Source organism: Vespula vulgaris, chromosome 7 (genome assembly GCF_905475345.1).
Source record: "Vespula vulgaris chromosome 7, iyVesVulg1.1, whole genome shotgun sequence".
In the NCBI taxonomy this organism is placed as follows: domain Eukaryota; kingdom Metazoa; phylum Arthropoda; class Insecta; order Hymenoptera; family Vespidae; genus Vespula; species Vespula vulgaris.
In genome coordinates this window covers 628,170-653,654 of record NC_066592.1, presented here as the reverse complement: position 1 = coordinate 653,654, position 25,485 = coordinate 628,170, and the positions used below count along the sequence as shown (strand labels likewise).

The following is a 25,485-nucleotide window of genomic DNA, read 5'->3' as shown; positions in this document are numbered from 1 at the left end:
AGCAAACTTTTTCTCTCTGTCTTTTTTTCTTTTACTTTCTTTTCTTGTTTGTTGTTTGTTTTCTTTAACGCTTTCGTAGAGTAAGCCACCAACGGACGTACTATCAAAGTACCGTAAAGTACCCTTGGCATTTTCTATGGTATCATTCTAAGTTAAACCATTTTTCCAAGAGATTATCGCTATAGAACGAGTTCACAAACATATAGTTAGACAAATCCAATTTGGTGCTACGAACTTTGCGTACGACTTACTCGAGGCATCTGCTAACGAAGTCGACGAAATGTGTGTCGGTACATCGGAGAACCATCGCTAGGTTTTTGCTGCCAGCCCATCTCTTTTTGCCCTTGCTGTTTGTCACGCATCGTGGAGTACCCTTCTGATCTGTAATATCACGTTTTGTTTCGTCAAGTATCGCGTCACGCATATCCGTTCTTTTGTTCTTTTCTTGCCTTTTCTTTTTTCTTCTTTTTCCGACGCGAAACTACTTTCGATCGGAGTCATCGGTACGATACTTACCGAAAAAGAGTCTGCGACGCGAAGCGTGACTGGTGATGTGTTCCGGAGGCAGTCCGAGTACCTCCATGATGCACGCGAGTTGTTCGATCTCGTCCTCACCCGGAAACAAAGGATATCCCGTATAAAGTTCGGCCAAAATACAACCCAAGCTCCACATATCGATCGGTGTACCGTACGGAAGACCGAGAATCACCTCCGGACTTCTATAAAACCTCGATTGAATATAGGTATATACACGCTGATGGCTGTAGCAGGAGGAGCCAAAGTCTATGACTTTGATCGAGCTGCTACCTCGTTGTTTCAAAAGTACGTTCTCCTGTAAAACGATAAAGTCCGTCCGATCAGTTAACAACTTTGATCTAACAAGAATGTAGGAGAAGTATTACGTATGCATGTTTCCGAAGGAGAAATTAATTACCGGTTTCAAATCACAGTGTATGATATTTTCTCGATAGAGCAATCTCAAACAGCTAATCAGAGAGTTGGCGAATCGTCGTACCAGACTTAGACTGAATCCTTGGTAATTGTTCTTTTTGATTAGCTCGTACAGATTCAAACTGCAAATGCGAAAATTCGTTAAGTTTCGCTCGCTCGAGCCGAGACACGTTGGTAATTATTCATATTCAATTTACCTCATTAATTCGAAACTGATGCATAAATGATTCCTGAAATAAAAATACTCTAACATGTGTATCACATTGTGCGACGCGTTGGCATCCAGATCCTTCTTCTTCAGGTGCTCCAAGATTCTAACCTCGATCAGTGCTTGATGATGGAATCTCTTTTTGTTTCTACGAAAACGTACGTTTGTTGTTGGTACGAAATACACGAGAAAGAGTATACATGTTTTTAATGAGAGCGGGAACGTTCCAAATACCTGATGATCTTGATCGCGATGTGCTGACCTGTCTTATGATCGAATGCTCGAATCACCTGACCGAAACTTCCTTTTCCAATAACTTCTAGTATCTCGTATCTGCATAAAAAATGTGCATGTTCGACGTAGAAAAGATTTTTACGTAGGAAAGTTGCTCGTGAAGGAGCGAGAGAAAATTCTACGTACCTGTAGGAAATGTGATCGTGCAGGACTTTATTGTAGCTACCGTTTTCGTCGTCGTAACCGCCGTTTTGCGATGCACCCTCCTCTCCGTGAATTTTATTCGCCGACAAACCCAAGTACCAAATCTCGGAATACTTTTCAATCTCTGCGCGCTCGAAATCGGGAAGTCGATATCCATAATATTTCACAGCCTCCTGAGGTGTCATAGGCAATTTGCCGGCTGATTTGTTGGAATAAAAAAAAGAGAGGGAAAAAAAGAAAAAGAAATGTTAAGTAACTTTCACTCCAATGAAATCACTTAGAAAAAGTGAGTGAAAAGGAGCAAGAGTAAATTGTTCGTTTATTGAATCGCTGAAGAAAAGAAAAGAAAAAATAAAGGAAGAAAAAACGTATCTACGTACGATAAACTTCATGAGACGTGGCACTGTGTGATTCGTGCATCGACATATTGTGAATGTTGTTGCTGGTAGAATTGTTTGCATTCTTGGCGTTCGATTTATCCACCCGCGTGGGCTTCGTATTGAAGAACGACGGTAATTTCTGAAACAGAGGAACATAAACGTGCCGTCGTTAATTAAATGCACCGCTATGTTTGCCCGAGCGAAAATAAAACGGGAGGCTGTTCTTGAACGTATAAGAAAGCTGCCGTTACTTTCTCTGCAAATAACGAGATTAAAATGCGTAAAAGCTGATCGTTCGGCGAACGAACCGCATCGACTGCTAATTCCGAGGCATACTTTTGTCAAAGATCTTTTTTTCTTCTTCGTCAACGGAATGACCTAAGGAAGGAAGGAAGGAAGGAAGCGAACGGCTAAAAATAAAATTTATCCGAGGGCGCATAAGCAACATCTTGCGCGAAGGGATTCGCAAAAAGAAAAGAAAAAAGTAAAAAAAAAGAAAAAGAAAAAGAAAAAAGAAGTCGAAGAAGAAAAAAGAACGTTGTTAATGTTATCTCGACCTAAAACCTTTCGGCTTCGAGCTCGCAGTGTAACTTTCAGATTTATTTACCCTCAAGAGCAATGGAAGCAACGTTTTCGCTGCAGTATTTTACAATCACCGAGTTTCTCGAGGGAAAGTGGGGAAGGAAGAAAGAAAGAGAGATATTGTGAAAGAGAGAAAGAGGGTTGAAAGAGCTCGCGTGTATGTGTTGGTCACGATAAATTCCGGCTGAAGCGTCAACGTTAATCTCCGAAAGAAGTTTCGGCCCTTAACGTTCCATCTGCTCGAAGGATCGTAAATCCTCCTATCCGGCTGATATCGTGATAACCGATGTTCCTAAGATTGCTTCGTGATATCTTATAACGTAACTGAGTTCTCGTACGACTGGAACATAGTTTTAGTTCTCTCTTATCCCAACGGTCTTTAATTAGATAACATTTTTAAACGATCATAAAAATCAACGATCGCAACATTTCGATATCGAAGGATCAAAGATGCATCGCGAACACTCGAGGCGGAAGCGAAACGTCAGAGTATATTTAAACAGAAGCCTCTGTCTGGGCAACCGAGTAAACGTAAATCACGCGAAAGGAAATAAATGATAAGAAGAAAAAGTCGCTCGGAAGATTCGTCAGAGTTTCTCGAAAGTGGAGTTGCATTTGAGAAAGTGGGACGGATCGAAGGCGGACATCTGCCCGGCTTGGATGACCGACCCTTTATTCTTCTTCTCTTCTCTTCTTCTTCTTCTTCTTCTTCTTCCTCCTCCTCCTCCTCCTCCTCCTCCTCCTCTTTCTTCTTCGTCATCGTCTATCTCTTTCCCTCCCTCTTTTCTCGAGAGAGTTTAATGACACGAAGACGGACGCGGGTTCTCTCGGTTATCTTCTTTGCTTTTTAAAGCGATAAAAATGTTCCTCTCGCGGACCACCTCCACCTTTTTTCTCATCCTTTTCTTTTTTTTCTTCTTCTTCTTTTTATTCTCCTTCTTCCTCGTAGAGAAGAAAAGCAGCAAGCAGAAGGGCAGTCACCGACAGGCCGGCATCGCTTCGGAGGAACGTTATTCGAATGATAATTAAACGCGTAGCGCTCCTTGTTCTTTGGAATTACGTACGGTAGAGATAAAAGAGAGGGGAGAAGAAGGGATATTCGTGAGCGAGGACCTTTTCGAATTCGTCGAACGATATTAATATCGCATTTTACATCTTACAGAGATGATTTTCTAAAGAACGATATATGTTCCACGTTAAAGGTTACGGAGTCACAGTTATTTCTTAATTTTTTTTTCTAATTCTCTAATTCTCCCTCGCTTTTCCTTTTCACTTTTCTTCCTTCGAATAGCGTAATAAACTTCTACATTTTATGCGAATGAATATAATAATTATGCAAATGTTGAACGTGGCGCCTTTGGAATATGTAACACCTGAGACATCGTCGATAATTATGTTCGGGAAGGTCATTAATCAGTAGAATATTTTTTTTAAGCCTCCCGGTGAAAGCCAAAGCACTATACGTATATATGAGTGTAATTTAGAACTAATATCTATAATTATATTGCCCATTACTAGAGATTAAAAAAAGAAAGGTATACTGCTAATAGATGACGCTCGCTATCATAATTACCGAGCAAAGTATGGAGTGCTGCCTATCTACGGGTACGATATTTGCGTGGTTCATTCAAAGTGGTACACTAAGTATTAAGTAGGCTTCTTTCAATTTAAAAGCTTCGAATCTTCTTTACGATGGTCATAAAATACCAAACCAGATTATAAATTTCCCGTACGAGAAAGTTTACGTACGGTCGAAAATATCTTTTATTGTAAAAGCAAAGTACGACAGAGAAAGAGAGAGAGAGAGACAGACAGAGATAGAGGGAGAAAACGAGATTTACGCTGTTCGAGACATCGTTTATGGAGTAATTCGAAATTCAATTTTTATGTGTAGAGCTTTTTCAACGTCGAACGATGACTCATTATCGTTCGTGTTAACGAGCGGTCCAAAGAACGTATTTAGATCTTTATCGAAAAGTTTGAAGATCCTATCGAAGTGGACGACGGTGGAGTCGCTTTCTTTTCTTCTTCGTCGCAAATGCAGTAGTAACCGACGAAGAAACCGTCAACCGAGGTTGGCGCCGATTGATTGGGGTTAACGACAATTAAGGCCAGACGAATGTTGGCATAAATTTCTATCAAGGGGTCAGTATATAGTAAACGAGTGTTCTCACGAGTCACGATCGAACGCGTCCTTCTCTTCGCGAGCGGAGGGATTAAATAAAAAAAAAGAAAAAAGAATCAATTTTGTTTGTATGAAGCGTCGAGAAGTGTAATACTCTCTTATTAACGCTACTTACTTCGGGTAATAATTCGTAACTGGACAAAAATGTGCGCTGTTAAAAAAGAAAGAAAAAAGGAAGACAAAATTAAAATCATTTATCAAACTATATTTTCGAGTACCAAAAAGGAGAGAGTAAATATATATATATATATATATATATATATATACGCGAGAGCGAAAATAAAAAATCGACAACAAAATAAAAATAAAAATAAAAGAAAAACCTGATAAAAATGGAGATTTAGAATAGCGCTTTCAGAAACGCAAGGACTCTCTTCGGTGGGTAGGTAATGAAAAATTATGATCGACCACCCATCGCATATCTCGTGAATCGTGTTTACGCATAAACATTTGCACCCGAAGGACCGGGCGATAATAAAGTAAAAAATGAAATGAAAGGAAAGGAAAAAGAGAAGGAGTAAAGAAAAAGGAAAAAAGGAAAAGAGGAAGCAGGATAAACGTGGAAAAGAGAAATAATATCGAGAGCGAGTTACGAGTACGCGTTTAACTCTGTCCGTGCACCGGCTTCTCTTCTTTCTTCTCTTTCTCCTTTTTCTTCTTCTCGTTCGAGACCAGTCACCCACCTCTCCTCTTCCTCTCTCCTTCTCACGAAGCGTCCTGACCAAGCGACATTGTTGAACGCGCTTAACGCGCTCATAAATAACGACGAGCACGCGATAGAGCTCCTTTGCGAGCAGCACAAACGCGCGAGGACGCACACAGAGAGACGAAAGATCGAGCCAAGGCAGCTCGCGCGTAACGAATTCAAATATATATATATATATATATATATATATATATATATATATATATTTATATATGTACGCGTGTGCACGGGCGTGTAAACGTGTGCGTTTGTTCGACCCTTGGAACACGAAAATCCTGAGACACGAGATCCGAAACGAGTCTCTCTCTCTTTCTCTCCTTCGTCGACGTTGATTAGGCCACGGTTGGGACCCGTTTTCGTGGCGCAGCTGTTGCCTCGAGCTAAAAATCTCTCCACGGGAATTAATTGCTCGAAGAAAACGATCGCTGAAATTCGCGATAGCTCATCGAGAGAACGCCTCTTCGATTTTTGTTTCTTTTTTCTTTTTTCTTTTCTTTCGTTCTTTTTCTTCTTGGTATCAAATTAATACATAATACATCATTTTCAAATACGATCGTTACTCCCTCAACGAGGCATTCTCAACGATCACCGATTCTTTTGGAAAAGTTGTACACTTTCTAAAATATTCGACTCGCTCGTTTCGCTTTCGTTTGGGAAAAAAAGAAAACGAAAAAAAGAAGAAAAAAGAAAAAGGAAAACGAGAGAGCTCGGGAGCATATTCGCGAATTATTTTTTCATCGCGTGTCGAATTCTATTTAGATGATGTATTCTCGTACTCACGTACTATACACGTATACTTATAGTTTTACAAAAGAATAGTTATAACAATAATATGGAAAGAATGGGAAACGATCGTAACGCTCGCGTACTTCTTTCTCCAAGGACGGACGCGTGCATTCTAGCGTGCAACGAGGGTACTCGATGTTGTACGTTCGTAAACAGTGTATATACATGTCCCAAACGTATATACACGTTGTGTCGCATTACGTCAAAGTTTCTCTTTTTTACGGGATAACGTCCGGACGTCGAAATAAAAAGGGTGATTTCTAAGAAATTACGGCCCCTTCTGAATTGTTCTTGAAAAGGCATATATCCTTTCTAATTTTCCTGAAAGAAGATCTACCGTTACAATTTTTATCTCCGCTATACTGCGTTAAATACTTTCTTAACGATAGCGTCTAGCTAGCTTAATGAATAAAAGAAACGAGAAACTCCGATTTAACGATTTTCAATCCGCCTTGAAAAGAAAGTGTTCGTATCGCGATACGAGGGACTATCACTTCCGACAATTAATATCAACAATTTTTATCCGTATCATCAGGATAGACGAAAGACTTGGGAAATATTTAACCGTGCGCGTTTGTAAATCGCACCTGTGCACGCAATTTTCCAAGTTAGGAATGGAAAAAAAGAAGAAAAAAGAAAAGGAAAGAAAAGCAAATATATATATATATATATATATATATATATATATATATGAAATGGTATTAAGAAAACAGCTGCGTTATTTTTCTTTAAGGAAGACGGCGCCGAAGCAAGCACAAGTAGGTATATCGGAGGAAAGTGACAAGTCCGATAGATCGAAACGTCCGTTTTCTCGATAGAGCTTATCGATCCTAGAAATAATCGTATACGACACGTTACATACAATCATTCCTTGCACTCGAGTTATGTATATATGCGGTTTACCTTGTGACATCTCCGCGTTGCAGTCACGCGTGGTCCTTTCTAATGGCCTATTGCTACGTCTAATGCTAGAAAAGCGTTAGATTAATGCAACGCCCGCGCATAGACGTATGTACGCATGTATGCATACACCTATGTATGGATATCGATTCCAAAGTGTCAGCGAGTTACATTACGCGTACGATACTTTTGAAAAAGTGAGACGGCCACGTGGGCGTCGTCTTTGCCTCGGAAGCACGTTAGAAAACGTCACCTGACGGAGATAACAGGAACTCGTTAACCTGCGACACCCTACGCACGACTACGATTAAATTCTACGCTTGAATAGCGACAAGATCGTGCAAGATCCTTTCGTTTCCCTCTGTTAGAGACGTTTAAAAAGGTGTGAAACGTTAATAAAATCATTAATTATTCAGTCAATTAGCGTAAATCTTTGCAATAATAGTATATCATTGTCGAGTTATTTGATCATATTACTCGTTTTATCGGCGATCGATCGAATTAATTAACGAACGAATGAAAATCGCGTGGGAAGAATATTTCCTTCTTCGAACGTTCTCCGAGCCCTCCTGGATCTAAAACGACGTTTCTATTACGTTCGATTTACCGCCAGTAAATCGATCTTTTGGAGAAGGTAAGACGATAGCGTTGTTGCGATTTTCGTTCAAGGAACTGTCGCTTTATAAACCTCGTGGTTCTTCGAACGTACACCCCCAAACCCGCTTGTATTTCGATCCTCGAAGGTTTCCTTTTGATCGCGTGGCAGCAGATTTTTCCTCGGATAATTTTAATCGAAATAAATCGATTTCATTTCATTTGTACGAATAAACATCGGACATCGTCCGATTTTCATCGCGTTTCATTCTCTTTTCCAAATCGTGGACCCGTAAATAAATGAAAAGAAAGGATCGATTGTACGACCGAATGTCGCTTTGTTCCGCAAACGTTAAAATAGCCGTCGGCCGAAAGATTTCATTTGGCATCGAGCTAATAACAACCAACGAAGAACCGACAAGTGTTGTTTCAAGATGCCTACACGTAACTATATAAGTGTCGAGTTGGCGAAACGTCAGCAGCATCCAACTCTGCTGATTTATTAGTTGGATTTTTCGTATATCTCGCGCGCTGTCCTCGAAGAGGCGATTCGAGATACACGGCCATTTCCCACTCAAAAAGACGACGGTCGTATCGATGCGCTCTTAGCGAACTTGATCCAGTTTCTATCTATTGACATTGACCGAATCGAAAAAGCGACGAGTGCTCGTAATCCGGCGCGCGGAGACGGCTACGATGTTTCCTTTCTTCTTTCAAATTTTACAATTTCAGAACAGAATCTTTAAAAATTTTTTTTTTTTCAAAGAAACAAACTTTATCGCGCGATTTATTTTCTTTTATGAATTTTTAAGCGAGAGAATTAAAATATCTCGCAGATGAGATCGTCGTGTTATTTGCGACGAGTTAATAAAAAAAGAAAGAAAAAATATTTCTCCGGATCCTCCTCTTAATCTCTACCGATTATTCTTTATTCGCGGCTAATGAAGTTGATCGTATCGCGGTCTTCTTTCATCCTTCTCGAAAAAGAAAGGCCTTCGATAACGTCACGTGGCCAGCCGTTAATTTAATTTTTATGGGCGTCGCACGGTAGGCGAGAGGAAAGTACTAGCCATAGCAGACGATTCGCAGACAAGATCCTGAAACGGATTGGGCCGCTCGAACGGTTCACGACCGACTCGAATACGACGATGAAATATTAAACAGAAACGGGAGCAACGTTCGATATTCGACATTTTCAAATTTCCCGTGCAAGAAAGTGACACGAGTAATAAGACGTCATAAGAAGTAACGAAGCGATACGAGTCAAATGTATTTTTTTATTGTTATTTATTTTTTCAGCTCTCTCTTTCCCCGTTTCTTTTTTTTTATTTCTCCGGTGATAAAAATGTCCAAGTGAAATTCGCAAAAGAATGACTACCATATATATATATATGTATATGTATATATATATGTATATCTATGCGCGTGTATGTATGTACGTATTTACGCGTATATGAATATAAACGTCATGTTTTATCGCTCGAAAGGAAGTTTTATTGTTGGCTAACATTCGATGGATTAATGTTATATTGGAGAGCGTCGGTGGACGAACGGGGAGAAAGGTTTCTTCGACGAATAAAACGAGAGAGAAAGAGCAGGAACTCGTACGACATTTTTCCACTTCTCGCGAACAAAAGGTATCTAGGAGAAAGATCCGGTGTATTCCCTTCTTCCATTTTTTATCTCGTTTCTTTTCTCTTTTCTTCTCCGAGAGCCTGACCTCGAACACGTAGAAAGAAATAGAGAAATAGAGAGAGAGAGAGAGAGAGAGAGAGAGAGAGAGAGAGAGAGAGAGAGAGTTGATAGAAAATACGACTAGCTCAGCGCTTTTTATTCGAGCCTCGTGCGTACCAACAGTTTAGAGTAATAAACTGGTTTCAAAGTTCCGGTTTCCCATCTTTCTTCGTCTCACCCAGCTGGACGCAACTCGGGCAGCCTTAATAAGGCAATGAAACCTTTATTACGCGTACTTGGAACGAGACCTCGTGTCTCGGACTCTATTTCTCTTTCTCTCTTTATCTCTATTTCTTTGCTAAATTCCAATAGACGTTAAGTACCCCGTTTTAATCACCTATGGTGGCCGTGCTAGGTGCTCGTGTTAGACGCTCGCGCTAGCTAGGTGCTTGGAATCTCGTAACTTCGTCAAATGAAGTCTTTGCTCTCAATAAGAAACGGTTTACATCGTTTTCACGCACGTTGCTATTCGGAACGTATCGATATCGTGGGTCTCTCAAGCAAAATGATATTTATACTCGATACGATTGTTTATACTCGAGGCTTTATATCTTATATTCATACGCGTGTACATATATATACATATATATATGTATAGATATATATAAAATATTGGTTGGTATGAATTTATGAAAAAAAAGCAAAATCGGCTTCGTATACGAAAGATCAAATGTCAGAAATTCTAGCGACGACCAAACTACTCCATTTTCGAAAGATAAGAGTTGTCTTATCGTAACGTTTTATATAGCCGCTCGCTGCGCGCTCGCTCCGAGTGACATATAGGAAAGATAGGAAAGAGCACCAGCTGCTAAAATATTTTTAATGGTAAACTCGACGACGGTATTATTTTATAATTTTTTTCGACGCTCGTCCGATAGGGAGGACAATGGGAAACTGGAAAGACAATCGAACGTCAAGCCCATAGAACCTTTCATTGCCAAACAGCTTCTACGTATTGAAATTCAATCGTACCGCCGGCATCCGAGATGCCTTTGTCGTTCACGTCGTAGGCCGCGCCAACACAATTTCCGTTTAGGAGGGAGAATTCGAATGCTTCGATTCGTGTCTCTACCCCTTTTCTCTTTCTCTTTCCATGATCCTTCGCAGCAACGCAACTCTTCATCTACGCCCGGTGACTGACTAATTATCCCTTCGTATTCCTATAATAATACGTCGCGACGCCAGTTTTACTCGGGAATTTGTAAATCGATTGTCGATTATCTCTGTTATATCGCGTACTGTATTTAGTTATTCAAAGGACGCATACAGTCTCCTCTCTTCTCCTTCGATCGAATACATTTTTCATATCTTTCCTGCGAGAGAAGCGGGTAACAATGGTAGAAGGAATAACGGAAAACATATCTCTTCGTTTCCTTTCTTACGGCAACATTGAACGTGGATGGACATTACTGAACTACAACCGGATGCGAGTCGCGATCTCACGATGGAAAAGTCGTACACGTGTTTTGTGTACGCGTGCTTCGAAACGTTTCTGTATCTCTCGAGAAAGAAATAAAGAGCCAGAGAGAAGCGCATGAAGCGAGTACGAAACTTTCTTCCTTGCGGAGCGATACACCTAATACATTTTTTTGCTAGAGAAAGAGAGAGAGAGAAAGAAAGAAAGAACAGAGCGAAGGACGGATCGATGCTCTCCGCCTACGATTAAGAAGAACTTGGACCAGATCCAGAAGATTTCGCGAGAGAAAGACAAAAGCCATATCTCTAGAACGAGGAGAATAAAAATGAAAACTTCGATAAGACGTCCCGACCGTTCCTTTTTTTTCCTCCTTCGACTCCTTCGAAACTAGCCTTCCTCGTTTGGATAAGTGAATACATATGCATGTATTCGTATATAGTTTTACTTATTCATTTGAGCGATCAAATCGACGGAATCGAGATAAAATATGTATGCGACGTGGGTCGAAAATAAAATATATCTATACGCGTGACGTGAGATCAGTTAGTAATTCTCGTCGTCGTAGAGGGTGGAATATCTAAATCCTATAAAACTGACGCGGGATAAAGAAAAAGATTTATAGATTTTCACGAAGGATTATAAATCCATACTGGTTTGTTACCTTGACACGCGGCAACGAGGCGTTCACTCCAGAAGCCGGAAAACGTTAATCGTCCTGTCGTTTTGCAACGACGCAACGACAACAGCATCTTCGAGATAGGTGAATCGTTTGAAAGTATCGTAAACGTCTCTATCGCTTTTCTTTTTCCATAGAAAAACGGCGAGTATGATCGGAGAGGTCGCAAGAAAATAATGTCTCCGTTCGCGTCGATCGATCCATCGATCGATCCAACGAACGAACGAACGAACGAACGAACGAACGAACGAACGAACGAAGGAACGAGGATCAGAGTCGAACGGAGAAAAAGCTAATGAAATCGATCGTTGGAAGAAGACTGGAGCGAGTTAGAAGTGTCAACAAGTCGCTCGAAGAATTTTAATCGCATTACTACCAACCGTTTCTATATCTTTAAATAGCAAGAGAACTTTACGGAGCTCGAGGAACGCTCGTAAAAGTCTTCCTCGCGACTATAACGATCGTTAAGCTAAGAACGCCGATGCTAATTCGATATCGATCGATCGAATGCGATGAAAAATTGTTGCTGGATATTTCTTTTTTTTTTCTCCCCTTCCCCTTTAAATTTCCAAGCACGCACGCGTCGCAACGATTGTTTAAGAAGCAACACTCGATTCTTTCTTTCTCTTGCTAATTGTGATGATTCCAACGTAATGATACATCGCGAGGAATGTTCGTATCGATTATGCGCGTCGCATTGGAAAAAAGAGAAGAAAAGAAGAAGAAAAAAAAATAAATCGAGCAAGTCCATTTGCGATGGAGATTAAGTTTTTACGTCGAGTAAATGGAAACGCTTGATAAATTCATTAACTTGAGATAACGTGAGAATTTGTGGGAGAATGGTAAACGTACTTTGAACTCCCTTTTTACTACGAAACTACGTACTATCTACGGATTTCGACGTCCGACCGATATTAGTCGCTCACTACTCGAAACGGACTAAGGGGGAATGCTCCGATTAAATACGAACGAACGAATAAGTTATTAGCCCTTAGATATTTCCATCTTTTAACAAGGAGTCTCGAAGCAACGTCCGTCGTGGACGTCCTTTGTGACGCGATTGACGTCTTACGACAAGGTTGAAATTCCAGACGCGTTAAGAATTAACGATTGCGTCTTCTGAAAGAAGCGCGAAACGAAACGAGAGAGAGAGAGAGAGAGAGAGAGAGAAAGGGGAGAAAGAATAAGAAGAAAAAAAACGCGTGCATACGCTTATCGCCGAGAATTTCGTATGCATCGAGTGAAATATGGAAATGCATACTATATTGTTTGACGTCGTGCTCGTATGTGCTACCGGAAGTCACGTGGTGCGTGGCAGCTTGCGCGCGCACGGCCCACAGGAAGTAACGTCGATACGAACCAACGTCAACAGTCCCATTATGTAAGAAAAAGAAGAAAGCGAAGGAAAAGAGGAGGAGGAGGAGGAGGAGGAGGAGGATAAGAAATGTGCGAGAACGAGAGAGAAGCTTTAATAGCGACGTTCTTATCCAACTGTACGATCAGCATCGAAGAATCATCGGTACGGTTCCATTAACCCTCTGATCCCTTCCAAGGTAACGGGATATGCATGACCCCAGGGCGTTTTCTTTAACGATATACCTACCTCGGAACGAAATTAATACGCGAGCACGCCACACTAGGGTTATATTATAAAGAGAAGAGGAAGAGGATGGTCGAAGGAAAGGACTGTCACGAGAGGAGGCAGATGAAATTATGAAGTTTGATAGGGAAGCTGACTCGACTACTTCCTAGCGAGTTTGAAGTAAATCGAAATAGACGGGTGCTTCGTCGAGGAAGTTCGAAGAAACCTTTCAAAGCGATCGTTTCATACTACAATTTCTTATTTCTTTCTCTACCATCCATCCTGCTTTCATTTGGAATTAATTGGAGAACCGAAGTACGTGGTTAACGCGTTTCTTTTTTTCTCTCTTTTTTCTCTTTTCTCTTTTCTTTCTTTCTTTCTTTCTTTCTTTTTTCTTTGGGATATCCTTCCTGCTTTCTGAGACTTTTGAAAAATCTCTAAACGCGAGTTTTTCCCGCGAGAAAGAAACGAACGAACGCGCGCTCGCTCGTTCGAACTCATTGATAGGCGAAACCGGTTATTTTTTAAGCCGGTCGTAACTCGCCACGGTTCATTGTCCTCTTGTCTCGTTCTCGGCCACATAACGTATGTATATATGTACGTATGCACGTATGTATGCATGTACGTACGTATAGAACTACTAAAAGGGTAATTGCGCCTCATAACCAGAGAGCAGAAGAGAGGCGAGATCTTAATATCGTTTCGATCGATACGAACGAAAATAGCCGATCGATCGTTTCATCGAACTTTTCATTCTCCGAACAATCGACATTATCAAACGAACCTTGCAAACCTACGACATTGCGACTTTCTAACGTTACGCAAGAAATTAATGCGAATGAACGTAATCGATAGCCCGTCGCGTACGATGACTCCGATCGACTCCATCGTCTCTTCTGTTATTCTCATTGATATTCGTCTCGGTTAAATGCCATGCAACTTCTTTGCCTATACCAGAGATTTCGTTTCCAACGTCGAAGAAAATCAACGATCGCTTGATAGATCTATCTCTTGAAAGTTAAACAAACAGTGGGATTCGACGACGACGAAAGGTCGATTACGACGTCTCGAAAGAAATTCGAGAGCTATGAAATCTGCGAATATGTGTTATCATTTACGAGAACATATATAACCTGAGGGAAATAAGACAAGAAGAAACGACAACGGAATTGAAAATCGGAACTTTCACCGATGGAAGTAGAGAATTCGATTAATTCGAACGTCGCGTATTGGAGAAATAATTACTCGATCGCACCTGCTTGTTTCTTGACAACCGATATTTAATTATCGGCCATGCCTCTTCTCCTTAGTTGCTCGTTAACGAAAGAACTCAAACCTCGGAGAGTTAAAGAAGAGAGAAGAGAGAAGAGAAGAGAAGAGAGACTCGTTAATGCACGCGTCGCTACGGAGGGACAGACACACTTAAGTAGAAAAAGAGTACGCACATAGGCGTATTTTCTAGTTAGACGTATGTACCTACAGAGATAATGGCGGTCTCACAACGGCAGTCTTGTAATCGGACGAAGAAATGAATATCTCCATTAGTGCATGGCCATAGTCAGGGACCCATATATGCACGGGCGCATAAAGTCAAAGTGCGTATGGAGTTATAACGGTAAAAGGATGTACGACGCTCGTATTTGCGTTTATGTATTTCCTACATACACGTACGTACGAGTAACTCGCGCGTTTACGTAGGTACGTGTAAGGTTGTATTGGAAAAAAATCAACACCCGGTACATTCTCTTGGTTGTCAAAGAGTTTCGCCTTCGAAGATCGAACGGAACCGTCAATAACTAATCGCGTGTGGTTTAGCTCGCCGCGTTACGTTCGCACGCTCCGGACTCTATTGGCGGTGAGTATTCACAATCGGAGATAAGTAACTTAGAAAGCTCTTGTTAATCTAACTAGCGCTCGACGCTCGTCTAGTTACTTCTTACCAGTGCCGGGTGTCTCTTTACCATTCGTTTTGAAGGAATTATCGAGGAAAGCCTGGATACGTTACGTACGCCCGGATACGATACGCTTCTTTGATCCCCGATCGATCGTGACACGGATCTCGAAGGAAAAGAGTTGAAACAAAAAACAAAAGTATGTAAATCGCTAACGATCCCAAGTTATCTTCCAACGTCAGCGATCGTACCTCGCGATCGAAAGAAAAATGCCGACGGACGTCGGTCGGACGTTTTTTCATTTTTAATAAAGATAATTTCACCGAGCCAGCGAAGAAAAAGAATAATAATAAGAAGAGGAAAAGTTGAATCGAAAGGATCGTTTTAACAGTTAGGAGGCTATCGCAAGCCGGAACAGTACGAGCATTATTATGTTTCTTTCATCTAGGATCGTTAACGTCGGCCCATCCCACAGGTAGAGTATTTATATTATTGCGAAATGCGAGATACAATGTCGAGCGATCGAGTTACAGTGTCAGACCGTCGAGCCAGCATTAACGGCGACACAACTGCGAGCGTTAACCAGCTTCTGTCGCTTCTTTCTTTCTTTCGAATCTTCCTTGCGGTCTCTCTCGTAACGTTGATATCAAAAGACGCAACAGCTTCCGTATCAAGTGTTCTTATTCTTTTTTTTTTTTATCAACGTCGCACCGACGACTCTCGCGCACACTTCGGTAAACGTTTCGCGACTTATTTACATTTCGTCTTTCTTCTTTCTTTTACTCGATACGATAAAATGTCGTTGGAGATCTTTGATAAAGATATTTGTACGATAGCCTAGAAATTTCCAATATCCCTCTTATCGTATATTCTTCTGGTATGTCGCAGGGGCAATTAAGATTTCACGTAAAAGAAGATAATAAAGCGTATTTACGAGGAACGGAAATTATCGAATTTTCCTTTAACGATGCGACGACGTCGTGAAAGTTCCAATCGTAACTCGATCGAAACGTAAAGAACGAAACTCGAGTTAAGATTCACGCGAGGAACTCGATCCGCGCGGCTCGATCGATCGATCGTTCCAACGATCGTTCCAACGATCGATCGATCGATCGAGCGAGCGTGATAACGAGCATTAACGATACGAGAATTAAAGGAAACTCTTTGAATCGTATAATTCGATCTTACAGGTTGACCGAGATACACGTTTTGCGCTTCTTTCCGAGCAAGCAGTTATTTCGAAATGGTAAGCAAAATTTTCCCCGTGACTCAGGGATAAAGCGTAATCTCGTAAGCAAGCTCGATTATCGGTCAAGCGTTTATCGTCTTCGAGCGACTTACGTTGGATTCGGAAAGAAAGTTTAACAAACTCGTGGCTCGTTCGAAAACAATCGTCGTGATGATGATGAAAGCCGAGCGTTCGTAAAGTAAAAACGAAAGAAAAATTTGTAAACTGAAAACGTGCCAATCTTGAGGCGAAACGCACTTATTCGAGAAATTACCTCTAATTTACGATTCTTAAACGTTCGCGTTTAGAATTATTATTACTAAACGAACCGATGATATTTAAATAATCGTTTCTTTTATTTTTATACTTTTCATTAAGTGACATATGCATACGCGTGCGTGTACGTGTATATAAAGTCGTTAAACAAACTTTTAACGATTACAAACATGTCACCTTCGATCTTTAATAGTATATAATTTACTACGGTGTATACAGTCTTACTGGAAATATCCGGATGGATAAGAAATTAGAAAAAAAGGAAAAAGAAAAAAAAGAAAAAAACGGAACGTTCACGTTGGATCGTGAGTTTCTTGCGGCCAGAAGCGAAGCAAGATACTCGCGTAATGAGAGGAGCGTGCAAGAAGGCGCGAATATCATTGTTAGTTTACGTAAGCGAAACTTCTTGTTGCTATCTTCTCGAGTAAGAGTCACGGAATGAACAAAAGAGAATCGTATGTCCGATCGATCCGACGTTTCAAGGAGACGCAACGACGACGACGACTTTCCGATTAGTACAACTCGCAGAAACGTTCGTGGATCATCGTTCCCTTATCTCGTCGCTTCGAAAAACCAAGAGACTTCGAGTCAGAGAAATCGCGTTTATGAGTCACGATCGGGTTTCTCGAGAAGGCCCACCAACGGAAATAGTCAGTTTATTCGGTTTCCGGGTAAAATAATCTCGTTTCGATCGCTTCGCGTATTAAAAGATTTTATACGTATTCGTGATTAGATTATAAACGTCATTTTAATCCGAATTATCAAACTTATTTTCTTCTTTATATCCTTGTCAAAGGATTGAATATGTCTCACGGATAACTCGAATCTCTAATCCTGAGAATTATCATTGAACAGAACTATTTAATACGTTTTGGAAGGAAAAGATTTTAGAAGAATTATTTCATATCTAATGCTGTCGAAAGATAAATGAAAAAAAAAAAAAAAAGGAAACAAAGAAGAAAGATTTGACCGAAAATCCAATCTCGAGAATCAAAAGATAAAACGTCGATTAAAAGCCAGACGATCGACCCACTTCTTTCTCTCTCTCTCCTTATCTACGTATGTATATAGGTGATAATAAACACCGATCAGTTTGCCAATAACGATAACGAAAACTGCCACCGGAACACGGTCGGCCTTTCCCCTGAAAACGCGTAGGTTCGACCATACAACTTTGGCCAGCTGTATTTCCTATCTACGTATCTATTATTAAAACAAACTTTTCGCTGTCAATCTCGAATAAGCTTTACGAAATGACGAAGCTTTGGAAATAATGGAGAAAAGCTTTCTAACACCGCATCAACAATTTGCATGTAACCTAACGCTATAATAGAATTTCCTATATCATTGTTATTGTTATTGTTACGTTATATTTTAGTACGATATACAGCAAGCATCGAGAACTTGAAACAAAAGGAGCAGAAAGCGAGCGAGCACCGCGAGAGAGGACTTTCGCGGAACGGACGGTCGTTGTTGCGCAAGCTGCAACAATTAGGTGCAAATCCCGCAAAGAAACTTTCTAAATTCACGTATGAATTAGCTCGGAGAAGTCCGATAAACCGCACGTACGAGCTAAGTCGGTTGTCTACGTTGCCCGGGACTGAGGTACACGGGATGGATGAATATTTACCCACGTAATACATACGTAAAGGTAACTGCAATATGCCGTTGTGGGCAAGCTTCTGTATGTCTCTTTACGTATACGTTCGCGTATGTTCGTGTAGGAGAGGTTCACGTGCATCGGTGTGTTCCACGTACCAGGTGATGCCTGAAAATTGCACGTTGCAAAAAGGCTCGAGTATAGTTATGCAACGACCACGGGTCGAGCATATAACGAAATTCGATCGTCCCTGCCGCATAATAACTTTGAGAAAAGAAGAGGGAGGGGGAGGGAGAAAGATATTAAAGAGACAAATCATAATGACGTGGTGACTCCACGCGATCCTAGCTCCTTCTCTTTCTTCTTCTTTCTCTCTTTTCTACCGAGAAACCGTAGCCGCGTGCTCGAGGTCGTAAGCAGCGAGGAAGAAGTAATTATTGGGATGAACGAATTTGTCAGGGAAAAGAAATACGTGGATATATATCGCCGATATTTATGGCTGGACGAGCTCGAAGGACGAACTTGCTTTTTTTTGGCACCATTTCCCCCGCCCCCCTTCCTTCCTTCTTCCTCGACGAATCGTATGGTACGGAACAAACGTTTCTAAGGATAGATTAAAGCGTGATTCCTCCGAGAACGATTATACCGTCGTAAGTATTCCGATCGAGGCGAAGATTTTTAAATCGTGGAAAATGAAATATCTCGTGAACTTGTAGAGCTCGCGCGTGAGTGAGTGCGCTAGAGGACACCTACGCGCGACTGGCACGCGTATCGGAGTTACACATACGTAGACGATAAAAGAAAAAAAAATTGAGAAAATGAAAAAAGAAAAGATAAAACAAAAAAGGAAAAAAAAGGAGCCGGATAGTCCGACCTCGTTCCAATACATCGTGAAGGCGAATAAGCGTTGCGTCGGTGATAAATTAACATGGAGAACCGGTTAATTATCGAAAGTCTCTTATCAGAATTCAGAGTACGTGGCCGGCAGCTTTCTTGTCCAAGGATGATGTATCGCGATCGGTTTGAACACAATCGCCTCTGGCTCTTACAAAATTCTCTAGTCTCGTTTCTTACCTCGTGAGATACTGGATTGTTCTTGTTTCGAGTGGCGTTGGATGTATTATTAATGGAGGAGAGCGTGGTGAGGGTTGCCGTGCCGACACCTCCGACCGTCTTTCCACTGACCTTGGTACCAGCACCGCCGACATCTTTGTGCAGCGTTCCGGGACTCTGCAACATATGAAATATGGACTCGTTAATTTTAATCCCCCCCGATGTATCTCGACGTCGTTTCCAAAGCTCCCTCGCTCCTCTTCTCTCCCCGAGGCCCGAGCTTTTTAACCTTTCGACCATGGAGTCTTTCAATCGCGAGCTTCTCGACGTTAATTCTTATCAATAACAATGTTTTCCCTTCTTCGATACGATTTTTTCCAGCGCTCTCTTTCGATTTTTCTTCTATATCGAGCGAAGTGGTAACGTACACGATCTCCGTAGAAGCTAGGCCAAAGGTCAAATCGAAAGAATACACTTTCACGCGATAAATAACGCGAAAACAATGAATGCAAATGAGCCGTGTGACGGGCGATCTGTCGGTAGATTTTCAAAACAATGTTCAACTAATTAATGATCGTCTTGTTTAAGCCGAGAACCTACGGTTCATGGACGCGTATTGGAGATTTCGCGAGGAGAAGAGGACGACGATGCTGTACCATACACTGAGATAAAATATACGAGATTAAACGGACGATATTAAGAGTAGAAAACGATAAATCTATTTGGAATCTTTGCAAACGTGTTATCCGCAACGATTCGATTTCGAACGAAAACACAGGTGTGTCCGGAAACCACAGGGCAATGTCCGGGACGGTCGTTCGTTCTACGACCGATCCATTGTCAATGTCAAATCGTTCGGCCGTTTCTCGTCCCGTTAAATCGTAGGTCAACGTACGTTTACGACGCGTATCTATATCGAATCGATTTCATTGAAGTCGTTTTACGAACGAAACCGTTTTCATAAACGTTCTTTTATGCGTTACGATAAAATATATACGAAGAAGGAGATATCGACGATGGTCTACAAAGAGACGCCGAGTATATCTCAACGAGATCGAAGTGCTTCGAACGAACATTAAAAGGAGAGTTAAAAGAAGCTCCGTTAGGACAGTCATCGGGACAATGGAGTCGTGAAAGAATCGCGACGAAAGAAAGCCATGGGGTCTCTCCCCCCCCCCTCTCTCTCTCTTAATGATCTCCAATCGATGTTCATGCCCCTACGAACCTTGTAGATCACTTTCACGAGCCATTGTCTTCGCGCGGACTCACGATTACTTCTTAATTAAAAATATCTCTCGTTCTCTTTCTCTTTCCCCGTTTTCCAACGGTGTCTTAATTATTGAAGAAATAATGAAGTATGCGCGTAGTCACGTTCCTTTTTTAGGTCAAACCGAACACGTGATTCAGAGCGACGTTTGTGTGTAAACTGCAAGGTTGTTCCCGTTAAGTTTGCAAGAAACGTAAAGTGTGCTACGCGATCGCGAATGCTAGCACGAAACGAATACGTTTTTTGTCGAATCTCGGAGAGGCGAAGCGAGAGAGGTTTTATTCGCGATCGACAGCGATGTCGAAACGATTTTTGTCATTTTATATGACGAAGCGAAAAAAAAGAAAATAATAATAATAAAAAAAAAAAAAAAACTGTGAACGTAAAACGACCGATCTCAAATACCTAAGTGCGTCAAGATACAAAGAATTATGAAACAATTCGTTCGGTAGAAACCGTGTCGCGTTCCGTCGAAGAAAATCCTCACGAATCCTTGACGTCCCACGCTTCCTCCTAAACCAAACACGTGCTTCGATAAATTTCTTTAGAGAAATAGTCTGAAAGTAGAGTAGGGTAAACCCTCCCTGGAAAGAAGATATCGAGAACTTTCAAATTTTTCTTCTGGAAAATTCAAGAGAGACTGACACATGGGTGGAGCCTAGAGAAGAGGTTTGAACGGATGCCGCTGGACAAAGGAGAGGGCCGAGGCAGGGTCCGGCCGGATGAAGAAGAAAAGAACGAAAACAGGAAGAAGAAAAAGAAGTGGTCTATAAATCGACGAGAATAGAGAAAAGAGAGAGAGAAAGAGAATAAGAAAAGAAAAGCGAGACACCCACGGTCGAACTTCGAAGCCTATCATTACTCCCTTGCCCAGGGCAGAGAGCTTAATCTCTTTCGGATTTCGCATCTTTTCTCCCAATTTCGTTTCTTTTCTTTTCGTTTTTCTTTTTCTCTGTCTTTTTTTGCTCCATCGAGACACCTGGCAGCACGCGTTAGGTTCTGATAGCAGGTGATCGGATTTTGCTTCTGCATCGCATGTACGTGAAATCTCGCTGAAAGTGTGAGACGATCAGCGAGTTTATAAGGTAGGAATAGCCTGTTTGGTCCCTCGAAAACATGGTCGCAGGATATGCGTGCAGCTTAGCAGATGTATCTCGTTCTGACACCTGCCAACCTGCAGGAGCACACAAAGAATAGGTTTAGGACAGCAGCTGCTGGCGCTCCTCCTTCGTCCTTCTCACTCGGCACCTTCCCTCTCGACTACCTACACTTTTTTATCGGTCCCCCTTCCTTCCTCGAGAACGAGGTTGCAGTCTCCCACGGGCGAAAGGGTATTTAAACCTTTTTCTATTTTTTTTTTTTTTGTTTTTCTTCGACTCGTCGAAACGTTTATAGGTCTCTCGTGAGAATTCTTTGATTGCTTTCAATACTCAAATATACGATTGAGTTCTCGATAATAATCGAAGGCAATTTATAAAACTTAACGTCACTTTTTATGGGTTTAAGCAGATATATAAAAAGAAAAATAAATCTATCGTCGTAAACGCCAACGCTCGAAATTGTTGAAACCGTTTCTTCGATTCCTCGAACGAAAATCAAAGAAAATTACGAATACAATCTTGACTCTAATCGATCAATCAACGAGGGTAGTGATATATAACGCTATGGGTGTCAGTTAGAAGGGAATTAAGTCGGCCGCGTAGAACTCGACGACAAGTGTCTCGCAGCAGTCACGACCGCGATAAGCGGATGATTCTAGGATCGCTTTTCACTTCCTAGAGATATAGCATACGACGCGAGCTTATATATCGAGAAGTTTTGTCGTTTCGAATAACGCAAACGGGGAAAGCTGCTGAAAATTGGTTCAAAGTTTCGCCATTCGCGAATAGTTAACTATTAAAAGAAAAGATAGATTATTAACGAAGTAGAGCGATATTCGTTTCAACACGGCTACCTCGAGTTTATATAATTGCCTGGCACAACTTCATTAAGGCACTGAATTTAAAAGTATATCTCTGTTACACCAACTCGAATCGCGCCATATAGATGTATAGAAATAAGAAAGTGTACGCGTTACGGGATGCATTAATAATTTTATAGACAGACATTAATAATTTTATAGATGTATAATAAAAAAATATGTAATCGTCGTTCGAAGAAGAGAAGGTACTTACTCACTCGTCGAATAACGACGAGTAACCGTTGGAAGGAGTAATAAAAGAGGCGTCACAGAGTATCGTCATTTTTCGAATCTAGGCCACTTGTCAATTGTCTTACGAGCGAGCGCGCACCATCGTCACGAGGAACGCGTGTGACTTAACCGCTGTTGATCGCAAGCCACGTTATTAATTACCGTTCTAATGTGAACGTACTCATTCGTTTTCAAAGTTATCGCGTCTTTCGATCTAATAGTGATCGTCGAAAAGACATCGTCTTCTTATCGATCATAGTCCGCGCGTTTTATCGCTTTTCTCTCTCTCTCTCTCTCTCTCTCTTTTCTTTCTTCCTTACGTTCGTTCGAAACGAGCTGACCGACGTCTCGACGAATTAATTCCGAAACCGACGACTATTTCTTACATATTTACGAACGATGGTTTCTTGGCCGGATACGTCGAGGCCTTGCACATTGACCGCGAAAAATGCAAGAGGATGGAAATAAAAAGAGTCGAAATCGATTTGCACTCGCTCTCTCGCTAAGCAATTACGCGTTTCCCTGAAAGCTGGTAAAAGTTTCGATGCGCAGCTACGTCCTCGAACGAGTAATAGCAGCCGGTTGTGAAGAACCAATGAACCAGCCACCTTTTACCGTGGACCTATACGCAAACGTGTCCGCTCAGCCAGCTACTTATATACAATGATTTTCTCTAGCCGCGTCTGGACGTTTTCACGAATACCAAATTAGTTGTTGATCGTCGATCGAGAGAAAAAAAACCGTTCTTGGCGAATCTAACCCAGCTAAAAACTCGCAACCTCCTTACAACGAAACGAGAAACGTATTAGAGGATCGATCGATCAGTCGGTTCTCATTATTCTAGGATGATCAAAAGAACACAAGTTTCTCTTCATGACGGTCGAACAATTTCTAAGAATCTCACAAAATGGATCATCGTCCCGATCTTTCCACGAAGTGGATATCTATTATCCGAGTGCTACTCGCTATTCCTACTTTCGAGGTAACAATCGCAAGTTTTTCGAGATATATCGCGGCCTGGAATTATTTTGCAAAGTTCCTGGAAAGTACTTCACCTAGAAATCCAAGGAGAAGGGATAAATCCACTTTTCCATTTCCAAAGGAAGTACTCACTCATACGGTACGAACGTATAAGAGGAAAAAGTGCGGAGAAGAAAACTCGTCTCGAATCTAGATTTTTAGAGCCCCCTGTCCTATATATCGGTGTATGTTTTCCCGTAACTTCCTCGTGAAGCAATGACTCGACGACTAGATACTTAACTCGTAATGATTCTTCTCTATTCCTCTCCCGACAACTCGTTTCTCTCTCTCTCTCTCTCTGTTACTCTCGTTCCTTATGGATCGGTCAACAAAGGGATCGTTGGCGTAGGTGACGGAGAACGACGAGCGCGGATAAAAAAGAGAAAAAGAAAAAAGGAGAAAGAGAGAAGTAGTGGCAGTTGTCGAAGAAGGGTTGCAAGGATCCTGAGAGGCAATACGGGATGCGAACAGAGGACGGATGGACCGTCGAAGAAAAGCGAGAGCGGAGAGGGTAGAAGGGAAAAGGGTTCGATCGTGCTCAAGCGCGGCTTTCCTCTCGCGAAACGAGAGAAAAACGACGAACGAGAAGAAACGATCTCGAGAGAAGCTTTCTAGCTCGCATAAGCTTATACACATAGGAATTAGTGTTGATTTCAGTGACTTTTGAATGACTGCGAGTGTAAATAACTTTCTTCTCCTCGTTTTTCTTTTCTCTTTTATTCTTTTTTGTCTTTCAAGCAGATTCTTTCTCGGTTAGATCGATGCTCCAAAGGTCGATGAATTTGGTATTTTCGCAAAATAAGACGATTTTTAAATCGATTCGAACGACGTTCTCTCTTTGTAAGGCGCAAGTTTATATTCTCTTCTCGCAAAGAAGAGAGAGAGAGAGAGAAAGAAAGAGACTTGACCTTCTTTCGATTATTGATCGAATATTATTAAGTCGATCTACCGGTCGGCTCTCTATGCTCTTCGCTGTTCTAATATTTCGTGGTTATTCGACGTCGCTTTCTAAAAAATCTCGTATATTTATACATATATATATATATATATATATACGAGCAATATGATTCGTGGTTTATAAATTTTTATCGAATGAATTGGTAATACATACTTAACTATTATTTTTGGAACGTTTTTAAAAGTTGTCAAAGTTTCGGAACGAACGTTCCTGTACCAGTCCACGCTTCGAAGGTCGGAAGGAAAATATTCTAATCTCAGGATGGGAGAGAAAAAGATATAATGATACACGTTTTTACAAAGAGTAGATGGAAAGAATCGTATCTTATCTCGGCGGTCGTTTCTCCTCTCGTAGCTCGTGTACGAATGTGTACGTCTACACCGGCCGTAACGTAAATCTTGCGAGAGTATAAATAAAACGTTCCTTACAATTAAACGAACGCGACCGTTTTTGTTTATTTATTTACCTGACTAAATTTGCTCGCTAGCACGTTAGAGGTCTCTCGGAAATTTTTTTCCGTTGCGTCTGAGTATATACAAAGGAGAGACGGAGAGAGAGAGAGAGAGAGAGAGAGAGAAAGATCAGATATTTTGCGACGACGAAAAACTTATAAAATAAATAGAAGTACGAAGTTTTAAATTCCATTTGATTTCATTTTATTTATATGTACAGTACATACCGAGGCCCGAGCTATTTTCCGATTGATTTATTCGAAGTAACATCTTAACTCGAAAACTTTTATCGACTCGAACTATCTTTTCCGTTCTCTTTTAAGAAAACGAGAGAGAGAGAGAGAGAGAGAGGACCTTCTTTTTCACTCGCTTTCATTTTCCGTTACTCTTGTAAAAACAGAATGCTTTT

At 41.1% G+C, this 25,485-nt stretch overlaps 1 protein-coding gene across 2 annotated transcripts in view; it reads right to left on the bottom strand.

The window, feature by feature from the left end:
* LOC127065051 (dual specificity tyrosine-phosphorylation-regulated kinase mbk-2-like) overlaps positions 1-25,485 on the bottom strand; it is a 122,275-nt gene that overhangs the window by 6,386 nt on the left and 90,404 nt on the right. For both annotated transcript variants that reach the window (XM_050996887.1, XM_050996888.1), the window contains 8 exons: positions 19,210-19,365; positions 1,978-2,116; positions 1,580-1,796; positions 1,394-1,492; positions 1,149-1,307; positions 935-1,073; positions 517-832; positions 252-381 (listed from right to left, as the gene is read on the bottom strand). In XM_050996887.1, the coding sequence (XP_050852844.1) occupies positions 252-381; positions 517-832; positions 935-1,073; positions 1,149-1,307; positions 1,394-1,492; positions 1,580-1,796; positions 1,978-2,116; positions 19,210-19,365 (1,355 nt within the window). The remainder of the gene's footprint in view (positions 1-251; positions 382-516; positions 833-934; positions 1,074-1,148; positions 1,308-1,393; positions 1,493-1,579; positions 1,797-1,977; positions 2,117-19,209; positions 19,366-25,485) is intronic.